The 12855-nt window shown below is 39.3% G+C and overlaps 1 protein-coding gene across 1 annotated transcript; it reads left to right on the forward strand.

Moving 5' to 3' along the window:
- The first annotated feature begins 1322 nt into the window (after positions 1 to 1322).
- Positions 1323 to 12328, forward strand: ADAMTS1 (ADAM metallopeptidase with thrombospondin type 1 motif 1). The gene is made up of 9 exons (XM_036746714.1): positions 1323 to 2440; positions 4624 to 4970; positions 5333 to 5465; positions 6348 to 6515; positions 7633 to 7919; positions 8206 to 8392; positions 8477 to 8652; positions 9589 to 9764; positions 10110 to 12328. Exons 1-9 carry the CDS (start codon positions 1783 to 1785, stop codon positions 10807 to 10809), a joined length of 2832 nt encoding a protein of 943 aa, XP_036602609.1. The 5' UTR covers positions 1323 to 1782; the 3' UTR covers positions 10810 to 12328.
- The last annotated feature ends 527 nt before the right edge of the window (positions 12329 to 12855 follow it).

The following is a 12855-nucleotide window of genomic DNA, read 5'->3' on the forward strand; positions in this document are numbered from 1 at the left end:
AAAGCTGTGTTTGTGTTAGGGGTTGGGGAGGGGAGGACTGATTCCTCCGAGAAAGAAAACTAGGGATTACATAACTTAAATTCTATATAGATGATCAAATTGAATGGAAAAGGCTTCCAATAGGGATTTGGACAAATGGAGACATTTCCATAATTTTTCCTTGGGGCCGCCCAGAGTTCGAAAAGATTGTGAAAATTTTCCTTCCTCTCCTGTCACAAGCCCCTCCTTCTTTGGATAGAAAATCTTTAAACCCTGTTCTCTCAGTAAGAACTTTCTGTGTCGATTAGCACCTTCATTTCAAAGCAGCCGCTACAGCCATTTCCCTTTCTTAAGGAAAAGGGTGGGGGAGGACTTCTCTGATTTCTTTGCATACACGTCCTAATTCCAGTAATCCCGGTCTTCGTAGGTTGGATAATATGGTTCCCACCAGTTACTAGCAGTCTAAAGGAAGTCTTGGATTTGATATGGGTGTGGTCAGGAGCTGGAGGACAACCCGAGGAGTGCCTGGAGTTAATTTTGAGAAAGGAAGAAGATTGGGCGGGACACTTCTGCTCAAATGGAAGAGGAGCAATTCCATTCTTTCACTAAAGGGAAATTAGTGCAGACTAAGAAAAGGATTGCGACCCCAGTGAGGGTAATAGCCCAGGAAAGAGGGGACATAGATTCTTTTTGGAAGCAAGCGCCCAGCAGGCTTCCAGCCCTGGACCAAGTTGAGGGTGGGTTGAAAGAACAAGGAATGGGGGTGAGGACGGGATTTGCCGCAAACTGACAATAGGAAACATTTGAGTCGGGGTGGTTAATTCATCCCCAGGCCAAGGTGGGCTCAAAAGAAGAAATCTCCCTGGAAGAGGTAGTTATAAACACTCCTAGACTACCCCTCCCCCTACACATTACACCACCCCTCTTTCCGAGCAGCAAAATTTCGGGAGGCTGGAGTTTGTTGGATGGAGGGACAGTTGCTGAACTGTTCTTTTGTGAAGTAGGGGGGAAGGGTGTTGATAACAGGGGAACTTTCTGCCACCAAAGCAGCTAAGACAAAAATCATCCGCAACAACGCCCCTTCAGTTGGTGACTAACGAAGGAATGGCCCAGAGCCAGGTTCAGTCTCGCACCCCTACCCCCACCGTTATTCCCCCAGTCCTCAGCCTGCTCAGCCTGAGGCTGCTGGGGCTGCAAGAGTGAAGTTACGTATGAACTTAGCTCACAGGCACATTAAAAAAAAGGGGGGGGCGGTGCTCCCGTAAGGAGGGGTGGGGGCTCTGGGGACAAAACATTATAAAATAGAGACCGGGCTGCCAGGTTTCTGCACTCCCACTGCAAAGCCTCAAGGAGATTGAGCCAAGCAAGGCCAAAGCAAGGGATTTGCCTTTCTTGCCTCAGCGTTCCCTTATCATCCCAAAGAAAAAACTAAACACGAGGCAGCCACAGACGGGACGCTGAGTACAAGAAGAAGCTTAAGGGAGTACGGGAGATTAACCAGTTCCTGGCCCCTCTCGTCCTTCTGCCTGGAGAATCCCACCGAAAAAGAGACGTAGACATTTCTTCCACCATCACCATTTGCAGGACAGTTTCAGGAGCCATCAGAGAAAGCAAAGCGCCAAGCAGTTGTACCAGCTCCTTACCCTCAGTTTCTAGTTAACGCAAACTTTTTTTTCTGCTGCAAACTTTAGATTACTGCAAATGTTACTACCAAAAGTAATAGTTTAAAAAAATAAAGAAAGACGTCAAGGTTTTCAGGCTCCCTAATTGAAACTATAGCTTTCACACTTGAGCTGACAGAGAATGGGGGCAGTAGCGTGGCCGTTGGAAAAGGAGAGGTCCCTGCCAATTTTGATGGAAGCTTCTCTGGTAGTAGTGGCAATGGTTTTCCTGACTATGCCGGGAGTACACTGTCGCCCCGTGGAAGAGGACGAGGAACTAGTTCTCCCAGTCCCGCTGGATTCTCCAGAACCAGGCAAAAAGCTCTACCGCTTGGATGCCTTCGGGAAGCGCCTGATCTTGGAGTTACACCCCGACAGCAGCTTCCTCGGCCAGGGCTTCACGCTCCAGTACGTCGGGAGCAAATTTGGGGAGGAGCAGCGCTCATTCATCCCCACCAACGAGTTGTCGCTTTGTTTCTACTCCGGCACCGTGAATGGAGACCCCCATTCAGCGGCGGCTCTCAGCCTCTGTGCTGGCATCCGCGGGGCATTTTACCTGCAGGGGGAAGAGTATTTCATACAGCCGCCTGCCACCAACGAAATCCGCTTCTCCCCCTTTTCCTCCCCAAAGGAGGAGCAGCAAGAGTTGCAATTTCACCTCCTCAGCCGGAGGCTGAAGAGCCAAAGCGGCGCCAAGTGCGGAGTGATGGACCAGAACTTCCAACAAAGAGAGGACGAGCCGGTGGAGGAGCAGAGGCAGCCCACGGAGGAGTGGAAGCAACGCCTAGGACCCCTAACAGGTAGGTATAGCCCCCGGCACAGCCGAACTCTTTTTTTTTCCTCCCTCTTGGGTTCCCTTACTTCCCCTACTTCCTTGCCTTACTTCCACTCAGAGTGGAAGATGCCCCGTAAGACAAATACTGTTTGAAGACATGCCTATATATGTGCATATGCAACATGTTTGATAGGAATGTTTCGTAGGCCTCAGCACATAATCGTGCTCAGATACAGATCTGCGACCAATATTGGTAGAGATGAAGCCCGTTCCATTTACTAAATGCTCAGTGAAGATTAGCATCTTCATACCCATGAGAAGCCTAGAAATGTGTACAAAGAGAAAAATGTCATATTCCTGGGGCGCCGATGCCTGGGGGACCCACGGGACGAAAAGTGAGGCGAAGGAGATAGAGACAGTTTCATAACCTGAACTCCTTCCTGCTTTTAGTAGTGTGGCAGGAAGGAAGGGCGGGGATTTCTCTCCCCACCCCCATCCCCACGATTTTTTCCTTCCCTTCTTTCTTTGCCCAGAGCCTTTTTGCTTCTTGCCATGTTTAGTTTTGTCTCGGCTGAACTTTTGTCGTTTTCCTTCGCCTCCTAAAAGACTCTCTCTCTCTCTCTCTCTCTCTCTCTCTCTCTCTCTCCCCTCTCTCTCTCTCTGTCTCTCTCTCTCTCTGTCTCTGTCTCTCTGTCTCTCTCTCTCTGTCTCTCTCTCTCTGTCTCTCTCTCTGTCTCTCTCTCTCTTTCTCTCTCTCTCTCCTCTCCTCTCTCTCCCCCATCTATATACATATACATATACACATACATGTATATACGTACACATACACATACACACACATACATTCGTGAACCTTAAGGGGAAGGGCAAGGAGATTTATTTTGATGGCAGCGAGGGTGTGTGCCACTTCCCCTCACCCCCATTTACTCTTCTAGGAATGGTTGCCCACTGTGCTACCACAGCCTTGGTTTTTGTTTTCCCATTTCTACATTTAATATTTGTGTTAGGGAGTGTATTACAGCTCCTTACCTCAGCAAGTCTCCCTTTTGTGCATCTTATAAAGTTCTGTCTTATTTTCTTCTACTCCTTTTCACTATAGTAACCTTACAACAACCATTTCTCTTTTATAGCTTGTTTTATCTCCCTTTTTTTCCCCACTTTTTTTGTTGCCAATCTTTGACTTAAAATTCTTTCTTGTCCACTTTTCTGTCAATTGCCCTCTTTTTTTGATTGATCTGCCCCATGTATTCCTTTTCATTATGGATTTTTCCTTCCCAATTTTTTTCCAGTTTCCATTCTTACTGGAATACATTTGTTTTATTATGGCTTCCTCATGCATTGTTTTATATCCCCTTAGATAGAACCTCTGTTTCACCAAGAGAATATCAGACTTAGGGAGACATCGGAGGGAGCTCTAATTGAAAAAGGGTTACTGAGTTTTGTCCATGAACTTACCACATTATGTTTTATGTTTGCTTCGCTGATGCTTTTTCTTTCAAAAAGATAGAGAGGAATAGAGAGATGAAAAGAGAAAGGCTGGAGATCTCCTTGATAGAGACCTCAGAAGCTTTGTGGCAAAACTGGCCACCAAAACTAGCCACATTTAAGACTGCTCCTGAGTCAGGGAAGTGATTTGAAGTTGGTTTTCTAACTAGAAATTTTACATACCAGGCATTTGTTTCCCTAACATGTTTTTAAAAAATAGCAGCCTACAAAGTAGAGTGATTTCATATGCTGCCTTTAGCAAAAATGTCACACATTATAGTCCCAAGGAGCTATGCAGATGTAAGTAGATTCACACCAGTGAAAAAGCCTAGTACTCTAACATGCAGTTCACTGATCTCATTCAAGAATTGATTCCTATCCTATGAAAGAGTGTCTCAGAACAATACTGTTGGCTAAGGGTTAATCATGAGAGCAATTAGTAGTAGCAAAGATGACTTATTAGGTAGGATTTTGTTAGTACTGCCCTATTTTGTAGAGCCTTTACACAGAGAAGTACTAGTTTCACTCAGAAGCACTTATTTTTAAAACACAAAGATTAAACTGAAAATATTTCCAATGAAAGAGAAAAATGAAGAATTTTTGTTATTTGAGGTATATATTTTGTTTTGTTTAATTGATTTGAGTGATTACAATTGATGTACTCTTACAAGGTGACTTCTTGGCTAGTGTTATAGATGAACTATCTTTCTTATTTTAATACAGGAACTGGAAACACAAGGAAAAAAAGGTTTGTGTCTAGTCCTCGATATGTGGAAACCATGCTTGTAGCAGATCAGACCATGGCAGAGTACCATGGCAGTGGTCTAAAGCACTACCTCCTGACTCTGTTCTCTGTTGCATCCAAGTTATACAAACATCCCAGTATTAGAAATTCAATTAGCCTGGTGGTGGTGAAGATTTTAGTCATCTATGAGGAACAGGAGGGGCCTGAAGTGACCTCCAATGCTGCCCTCACCCTGAGAAATTTCTGCAGCTGGCAGAAACAGCACAATCCACCCAGTGACAGAGATGCAGAACATTATGACACAGCAGTTCTTTTCACCAGACAGGTGAGGAGGCAGAGGGAGGGAGGAGAAAGGAAAGAACTATGTTAACTTGAAATAAAACTTCAAAAAAGACATACCTTTTTTATTTTTCAGCCCTCACTGCTATGTTGTACTGTAGCATTTTTCAAAATAATTAAATCAGATAAACTTACTGTATCTTGTAATTCTATTTGAAAATAATTGGGAAGGGTTCTAAATAACTTAGCCATGTGTAGACTTTATCTCTCAACTGCCAAGGAAAGATTTGCTATTTAAATATCAATGACTATCAGTGCTGCAATACATAAGTAAAACCACTCTACTAAAGATCTTCCAAGGTTAATTCTCCATTCAGAATTAATAATAAAATACTTTCTTCTTCCTAGAACCTTTGTGGTGCCCAGACATGTGATACCCTTGGGATGGCTGATGTTGGAACAGTGTGTGATCCAAACCGAAGTTGTTCTGTTATAGAAGATGACGGTTTACAAGCTGCTTTCACGATGGCCCATGAGTTAGGTAAGTAAAATTTAGAGTACGGTTTAGGTCCAAATCACAAACATACAAATTGGAGAATATCAGTAGATAAAACTTGCCACTAAAGTTCCGTAGTATATTATTGAAGATACCTTCAAAGTTTCAAAAGAGCCCATTTTTATTAGATTCTTAAATAAGAGTATAGAAATCATTGATATATGTAAATTATTTTGCATTATCGAATACAGCCACTTAAAAATATTCTTTGAAGTTTAAGAATTTAGGGATTCTATCTCTGTTTCTCTTTCCTCTCTTTCCCTTCCTCTATCTCTCTCTCCTCCACTATGTGAAGGTGCTTAGGGTGGCCTTCATTCCTGGCCCTGTTCCTGGCTTTCTGGATTTCAAAATTATGCCCCTTAAGTTGCTTGAGGGCAGAAATACTATGTCTGCTTGTATTCATATGCTAAGTGCTTATTACAGTGCCTGGTACATAGTAAGTGCTTAATAAATACCTATTTCTTTCTTCTTTCCTTCAACTATCACCACTCATCTCTTTCAGGATTGCATCCAACCACTCTGAAAAATTTTCTTTATAAAGCCTCTTCTCAAGATAAGAGTTAAAATATTTTTCTCAGAAAAGGAATTCTCTTCATTCTTTTTCTGTAATTCACTCAGTCTCTCTTCAACCATGAGAAAGGAAACTCTCCATAATGAGTTGAACTCCCAGTCTTTTCAAAAGAATGACTCCTCAGAGAATGACAGTTTAATTTCAGCTTTACCAGATTCCTATCTCTCTTAAATATAAAGTGGCGGTCCTCTGTAGTCTCTGTGGACACGCTAATGAAGCTGGGATTACACGTGTCTGTGTTTGGTACATATTGCAAAGTATGAACACTAATTGGTAAATTTGGGGTTGTTTCTCAGGTCACGTGTTCAACATGCCACATGATGACGCAAAGCAATGTGCCAGTATCAATGGTATAAACTGGGATTCCCACATTATGACCTCAATGCTTTCCAATTTGGATAGAAGCCAGCCTTGGTCTCCTTGTAGTGCTTACATGATTACATCATTTTTGGACAATGGTCATGGTAAGTTCTGATTCAGTACTACTAAATGCCCTTCTAAGCTTCCAGTTAAAGAGTCTCTTTTGAGGTTTTTGTTTTAATTTAATTTATTTTTCTCTTTATTACAACTTTTCATTTTTCTGATATTTTATCCTGTTTTCAGATATGATTTTGTATCTGAGTGGGCCCCAAAATTGTCAGAATAATTATAATTTCAAACTGAAAAAGTAGTTGCAAATAATTTAATTCATGAAATACCTTTTGGCAGAACAATGCATCAGTGTAATGGGTCTGTGTTTTATCAAATTGTGGTAATTTTCTCCATCAAAAAAAGTCAGAACCTATCTATAATTTAGTAAGTCTTAGACAGTTGCCTGAGCATCAGAGAGTAACTTGTCTGTGGGTATCCAGGCTTTCCCGACTTCAAGTCTAGCATTCTACCTCTTTGTCACAATGTTGCTCAGTGAAATAATAACTTACCAGTGATGTTTATACAACACTTTATAATTTTCAAAGCATTTTTATATGCTTCACTATCTCACAATTCCTAAAATTCAGTGGCACCATGGTATGTTCTATGGACAGCTAGACTGGAAACCAAGAAACCTACGGGCTATGTGACCAGGGGCGCAAGTCACTTAACCTCTAGGCAACTCTCTGATTATAAGTTGTGGAAAAGGTGCTGATCTTCATTGGTAGAGGTTTTCTCACTCAGGAGTTGCCTATGTTGATAAAATCACAGGGTCTGTTTCTATCCTAAGTGGTATTTGTACAATGCTTTTATGGTTTTCAAAGCATTTTATATGTATCATAATGACCATGATAGTTCAAGACTTACAAAGCATTTTATTTGCATTATCTCGTCTGATTTTCACATCCCTAGGGTTAAAGGGGTGAAGGTTTTATTATCATCCCATTTTATAGATAAGAAAATTGAGGTTCAGGAAGTTAAGGGATTTCTGTGATGTCACGCAGCTATTAAGTGATAATAAGGATTTGAACCTTGGGCCACTGACAAACAAATTCATTATGCTGTCTCATTATACTAAATGAAACAAAGTGCTGAAAATCCACCTCTTACAACAATTTCAGTAAATGTTTGTTATTACTAAATGGGATTTGTCTATTCTTTGTTTTACAGGGGAATGTTTAATGGACAAGCCCTCCAAGCCTATACAGCTTCCCTCTGATCTCCCAGGGACCTTGTATGATGCCAACCGGCAGTGCCAGTTTACTTTTGGTGATGACTCCAAGCACTGTCCAGATGCAGCAAGCACATGTACAACTTTGTGGTGTACTGGCACTTCTGATGGAATACTTGTGTGCCAAACCAAACACTTCCCTTGGGCAGATGGCACTAGTTGTGGAGAAGGAAAATGGTGTATCCATGGCAAATGTGTGAACAAGACTGACAACAAGTATTTCTTTGTGAGTATTACTGCTGAACTATTGTAATAGCATATTTCATCGTCTATGAAGTACTATTTAAAAGGCCAAAGTGGTATTAAAAATCTTGAAAATTACAAGACAATCTAAGCAATTGGCAGGCAGATGGAGACTAGAGTCTAGAACCGAAGAAGGTGAATTCAAGTTATGTTAATGCTAAGAGCTTAGCTATCTTTGTTAGATTTATCCCAAAATGTCCCTTTGGCGGTTTTCTTTCTATAATTGAATATTACATGTACTGAATAGATTTGTTTGTTTTCCCTTTTAGACTCCTATTCATGGAAGCTGGGGACCCTGGGGACCCTGGGGAGACTGTTCTAGGACCTGTGGTGGAGGAATACAGTATACAATTAGGGAATGTGACAACCCAGTCCCTAGAAATGGAGGAAAATATTGTGAAGGCAAAAGAGTGAGATATAGGTCATGTAATATTGAAGAATGTCCATACAATGACGGTGAGTAGCCACAAACTTAAAATGATTAAAGTGAAAAGAGATATTAAAAGATGGTGGTCTCATATTTGTTAATTCTGTTTGCAGGAAAAACCTTCAGAGAAGAACAGTGTGAAGCCCATAATGACTTTTCTAAAGCTCCCTTTGGAAATCGACCAGTTGTAGAATGGATACCTAAATATGCTGGAGTGTCACCAAAGGACAGATGTAAACTTATTTGTCAAGCTAAAAGCATTGGTTATTTCTTTGTTCTACAGCCCAAGGTAGTTTAATTTAAGTCTCCTTTTTGTATTATTAAAAAATAAAAGCCCTTCTATTAGTTTTTCAATACAACTAGGCCATGATACTTTTTCTTTAATTTATCTGATCAATATAAATTTACTTAGAAGTCAGTGCTTTTTCTTCTCCATAGATCATAAGATCATAGAGTTATGACCACCAAGGCCATTTAGTCAAACTTCTCTTATTTTACACCCAAGGAAAATGAGGCCCAAAGAGGGGAAATGGTCAGTCCAGGTAGTAGGTGATGGAGGCAGAATGGAATTGCAGCCGCCTGCTTTTTGGTTTTATATTTCATTCAACTTCAACATGTTTAATTTATGCATTTATCATTTGTACAGTTGATTTCAATGAATTATATATATCAAAAACATATTGGACAAAAATTTGCTTTAGAATACAACTTAGAATAGTACCTAGGGTTTAAATTATTGCCATTTAATTATATATTGTGCAGCCTCTAGGGAATAGCTGTCCACCCGATACAACTGATTTTTAAAACTTTTTGTTGATAGTCTTGTTTTTTTTCACTAAGACTAAAAGCAGTACCTTCAGTTCATTGAGTAGGATAGATGTACAAGTATTTAAATATTCTTGTTTTTAGGACACATTTTGGACTAATTAAAGCTTCCCTACTTATATTGTGGCCTCATTTGGAACTGTGGTTGCCAAGAAAGAAATTACATTTTTGCCTTCAAAGTAGAAATTTAATGTGATACAGTTAAAAATTACAGTCTTGTCATTTGCTTTCCTCATTAAGTTCTTTAGCACTGAAGGCAGTGAAAACATTTGCAAATTAGAGATGCTAATAGGGGAAACTTCCTCATTAACATAGCATGCTTTTTGTCCTGTGTGTGCGTGGTAACAATGGAAGACTGTTTTTTGAATAAATGCTTTGCTATCTTTATATTTTGTTCAAGGTTGTGGATGGTACTCCATGTAGCCCAGATTCTACCTCTGTTTGTGTGCAAGGACAGTGTGTAAAAGCTGGCTGTGATCGTTTAATAGATTCCAAAAAGAAGTTTGACAAATGTGGTATCTGTGGAGGCAATGGATCTACCTGCAGGAAAGTCTCTGGGTCAATTACCCATGCAAAGTAAGCATATAAACATGTATTCTGTTTCCTTTCCAAATCATAGATTTGGGTCATAGATAGAGGGCTAGAAAGCACCTTAGTGGTCCAAATTCTTTGTTTCATAGATCAGGAAACCAAAACCTAGGAAGTCAAGTGAGGAATAGGTATCAAAGGTGGAATTTGAACCCAGGTCATCTGTCAATGTTCTTTCCAATGAACCATGAGTTAATTTGAGGCTTTCAAAAAATTCTTTTCTATATTTTCAATGATTTTTCTAAACCCCATAAAAACTAATCATAAAGGGTACCTGTTAGTGGGCTAAATGGTCATATGAAGACTCAAGATCTGTACTTTTCTTTCCCGTAGACCTGGCTATCATGATATTGTCACTATTCCAGCTGGAGCAACTAATATTGAAGTGAAGCAACGGAATCAGAGGGGTTCCAGAAATAATGGAAGTTTCCTTGCCATTAAAGCTGCCGATGGTACCTATATCCTTAATGGAGATTTTACACTCTCCACATTGGAGCAAGACATTAATCACAAAGGTAGTTTCTTGAGGTACAGCGGCTCTTCTGCAGCTATGGAAAGAATTCGCAGTTTTAGTCCTCTTAAAGAACCCTTAACTATACAAGTTCTTACTGTGGGCAATTTCCTCCGGCCTAAAATCAAATACACTTATTTTATGAAGAAAAAGAAGGAATCTTTCAATGCTATACCTATTTTCTCTGAATGGGTTATTGAAGAGTGGGGTGAATGTTCCAAGTCATGTGGACAGGGTTGGCAAAGAAGATCTGTAGAATGCAGAGACATTAATGGGCAGCTTTCTTCAGAGTGTGCTAAAGAACTTAAACCAGAAAATACTCGACCCTGTGCCAATGTGCCATGTCCCCAATGGCAGCTAGGTGATTGGTCTCCATGTTCTAAGACATGTGGAAAGGGTTACAAAAAAAGAACCTTAAAATGTCTGTCCCATGATGGTGGCATGTTGTCTCAAGAAAGTTGTGATCCTTTAAAGAAACCAAGAAATTATATAGAACTTTGTACTATCACGAATTGCAATTAAATAGTGATCAGTTTAGGGAAAAGGTGGGAGTGTCGATGCACTGAAGATAAGAGGGGCAGCGGTATCTGATGTATCTTGCATGTAATTCTTAAGGAATGTCTTCAAGGTGGGCCAGTGTAAATAGGTGTTTGTGATGTTGCAGCATTGGAATATACTGCCAAAACCAAATTTGATGGGATAGTAAATGAGGCTCATTAACTCTTTATTTCTAGTTGATAATGTCTGTTACAAGTTAAACCCAGAAGCACTGGCCAAGGTGAATTTAAACAAATATTTCTTACTTTCTCAGTTTTTATTATGATACTAATGAAGGTCTTTGAATCTAGAAGATTAGTATCAGGAAGAAAAACATCTTAAAATATAGCCAAGGATGAGGAGGGAGGGATGATGGAAATAGTTGCTTTGTTGTTGTTAATGTTAAATGCTTCAGTTAGCACTCATTGTTCATGGCTTCTCTGGTTTCAGAGAATAATTTTATGAGTAATGCCCTTTTTTAAGAATCAAGAGTAAGATTCAGAATGGTCTAACTAGCATAAGGAATGGTCTTATATTCTGAAGTAACTAAAACATCTGAGTTTACTTGTAATGTTGTGTTATCATTTTATTTCTGTAGTTCATTTTAATTTAGAAATCATGACTCTAGTCAGTAAAAATATATAGGTCTTCAATATTGGAATAGAGGTAATTTTCCTACTGGCTCAGGTGTTAAATAGCGATGAAACTATTGACTGGGTTGCCATTCTTTGGTGATCAAGAAATTGAGCAAGGTCTCTCAAACCCTTAGGTAGTCTAGCAGTGATGATGTGGTTTAAAAGTTACCTCTTTAGCAATGGAGTACAATGGCATAAGAAGAGTTAATGCCAGAGTATGAGTATGATCATTTTAGAAACTGGTCAAGTGCATTTTAGAATATCAAGCTCACTTATATCATGCTGAAGACACAGCTAAAGGATAGCAGGGCCATCCATAGCAGTATGCAAACAGTCACATGAAAGAGAATATGGTTTTTCCATATGTACATTGTAAAACATGTTTCTGTAAATTATATGTACTTTATAAGTATTTAATAATTCTGTTCCTTCTAGGAAGGACCACAGTTTGTTATAAATGCATATAATGAACATATTTATTTTTATACTTACCTAATTTGATCTAAGTTATCACTTTTTTAAAAGGTCATATAACAAGAGTATTTATATAGTATATATTACTAAATATAAAAGATAAGCATTTGAAAACTCGTTTATTTTGTTGGAATATAAAATGATTCTGAGAAAGAAAATTGGAGATACATACTATACTTAAAGACCAATAACTGCTTTCTTAATTTTTTTAAGAAATTAGATTCCTATGTAGCTAAATATTGGATTGACCCTTTATTATTGACTATGAAAGAATATAACCTGTGGCTTCAGTTAAAATAGTTGTATTTGGTTGTAAACAGTGTTCTCTTTCACTTTCACACAATATTTCCTGTATTTTAGTGCTGCATCTAATAAAATACCTGGTAAATTCTTGACTGAGACATTTTTAATTGTGCTAAGTCCTTTATGCTTTTTGAATTGTGTATTTCAAATGCTTCACCACCATTATACATATATAAAATCATCCGTAAGATAAAATATTTCCACATAGCATAGTTTATTTCAGAATAACATTAAATTCTAATTCATCTTTATATTAAATCAGAATAATTTTTGCCTCGAATACTTGATTTTCTAATTCCCACTCTCCAGGTAATAGCTTTCAATCTTAGGTTCCTTCTATCCCCAGCATTTTGATTAAACATATCTTGAAAGCCATGAGAGGAATGGGAGGTAGGGGATCAAGAAGGTGGATGATTCATACCAATCCAATCAAGTACATCTCCAGCTTCTTAGGCACCTTCTCTTAACCTTTTGTGTCACCTTTTGTCATAGAGCTGTGCCCACCTGCACAGTGGCCCAGTGTCCTCTACATTCTATCCTGTCATGTAAGATACTCATACACTTTAACTTAATGAACATATGTCTATAATGCTCAGTATGTCCTGAGTTCAAGTCCTGT

Source organism: Trichosurus vulpecula, chromosome 2 (genome assembly GCF_011100635.1).
Source record: "Trichosurus vulpecula isolate mTriVul1 chromosome 2, mTriVul1.pri, whole genome shotgun sequence".
NCBI lineage: Eukaryota > Metazoa > Chordata > Mammalia > Diprotodontia > Phalangeridae > Trichosurus > Trichosurus vulpecula.

Excerpts from the sequence above, each read along its gene's own strand:
- ADAMTS1 (XM_036746714.1), top strand. The coding sequence starts at position 1,783 with ATGGGGGCAGTAGCGTGGCCGTTGGAAAAGGAGAGGTCCCTGCCAATT. Across the intron at positions 4,971-5,332 it reads CAGTTCTTTTCACCAGACAG|AACCTTTGTGGTGCCCAGAC; the intron begins GTGAGGAGGCAG and ends TCTTCTTCCTAG. Across the intron at positions 5,466-6,347 it reads CACGATGGCCCATGAGTTAG|GTCACGTGTTCAACATGCCA; the intron begins GTAAGTAAAATT and ends GTTGTTTCTCAG.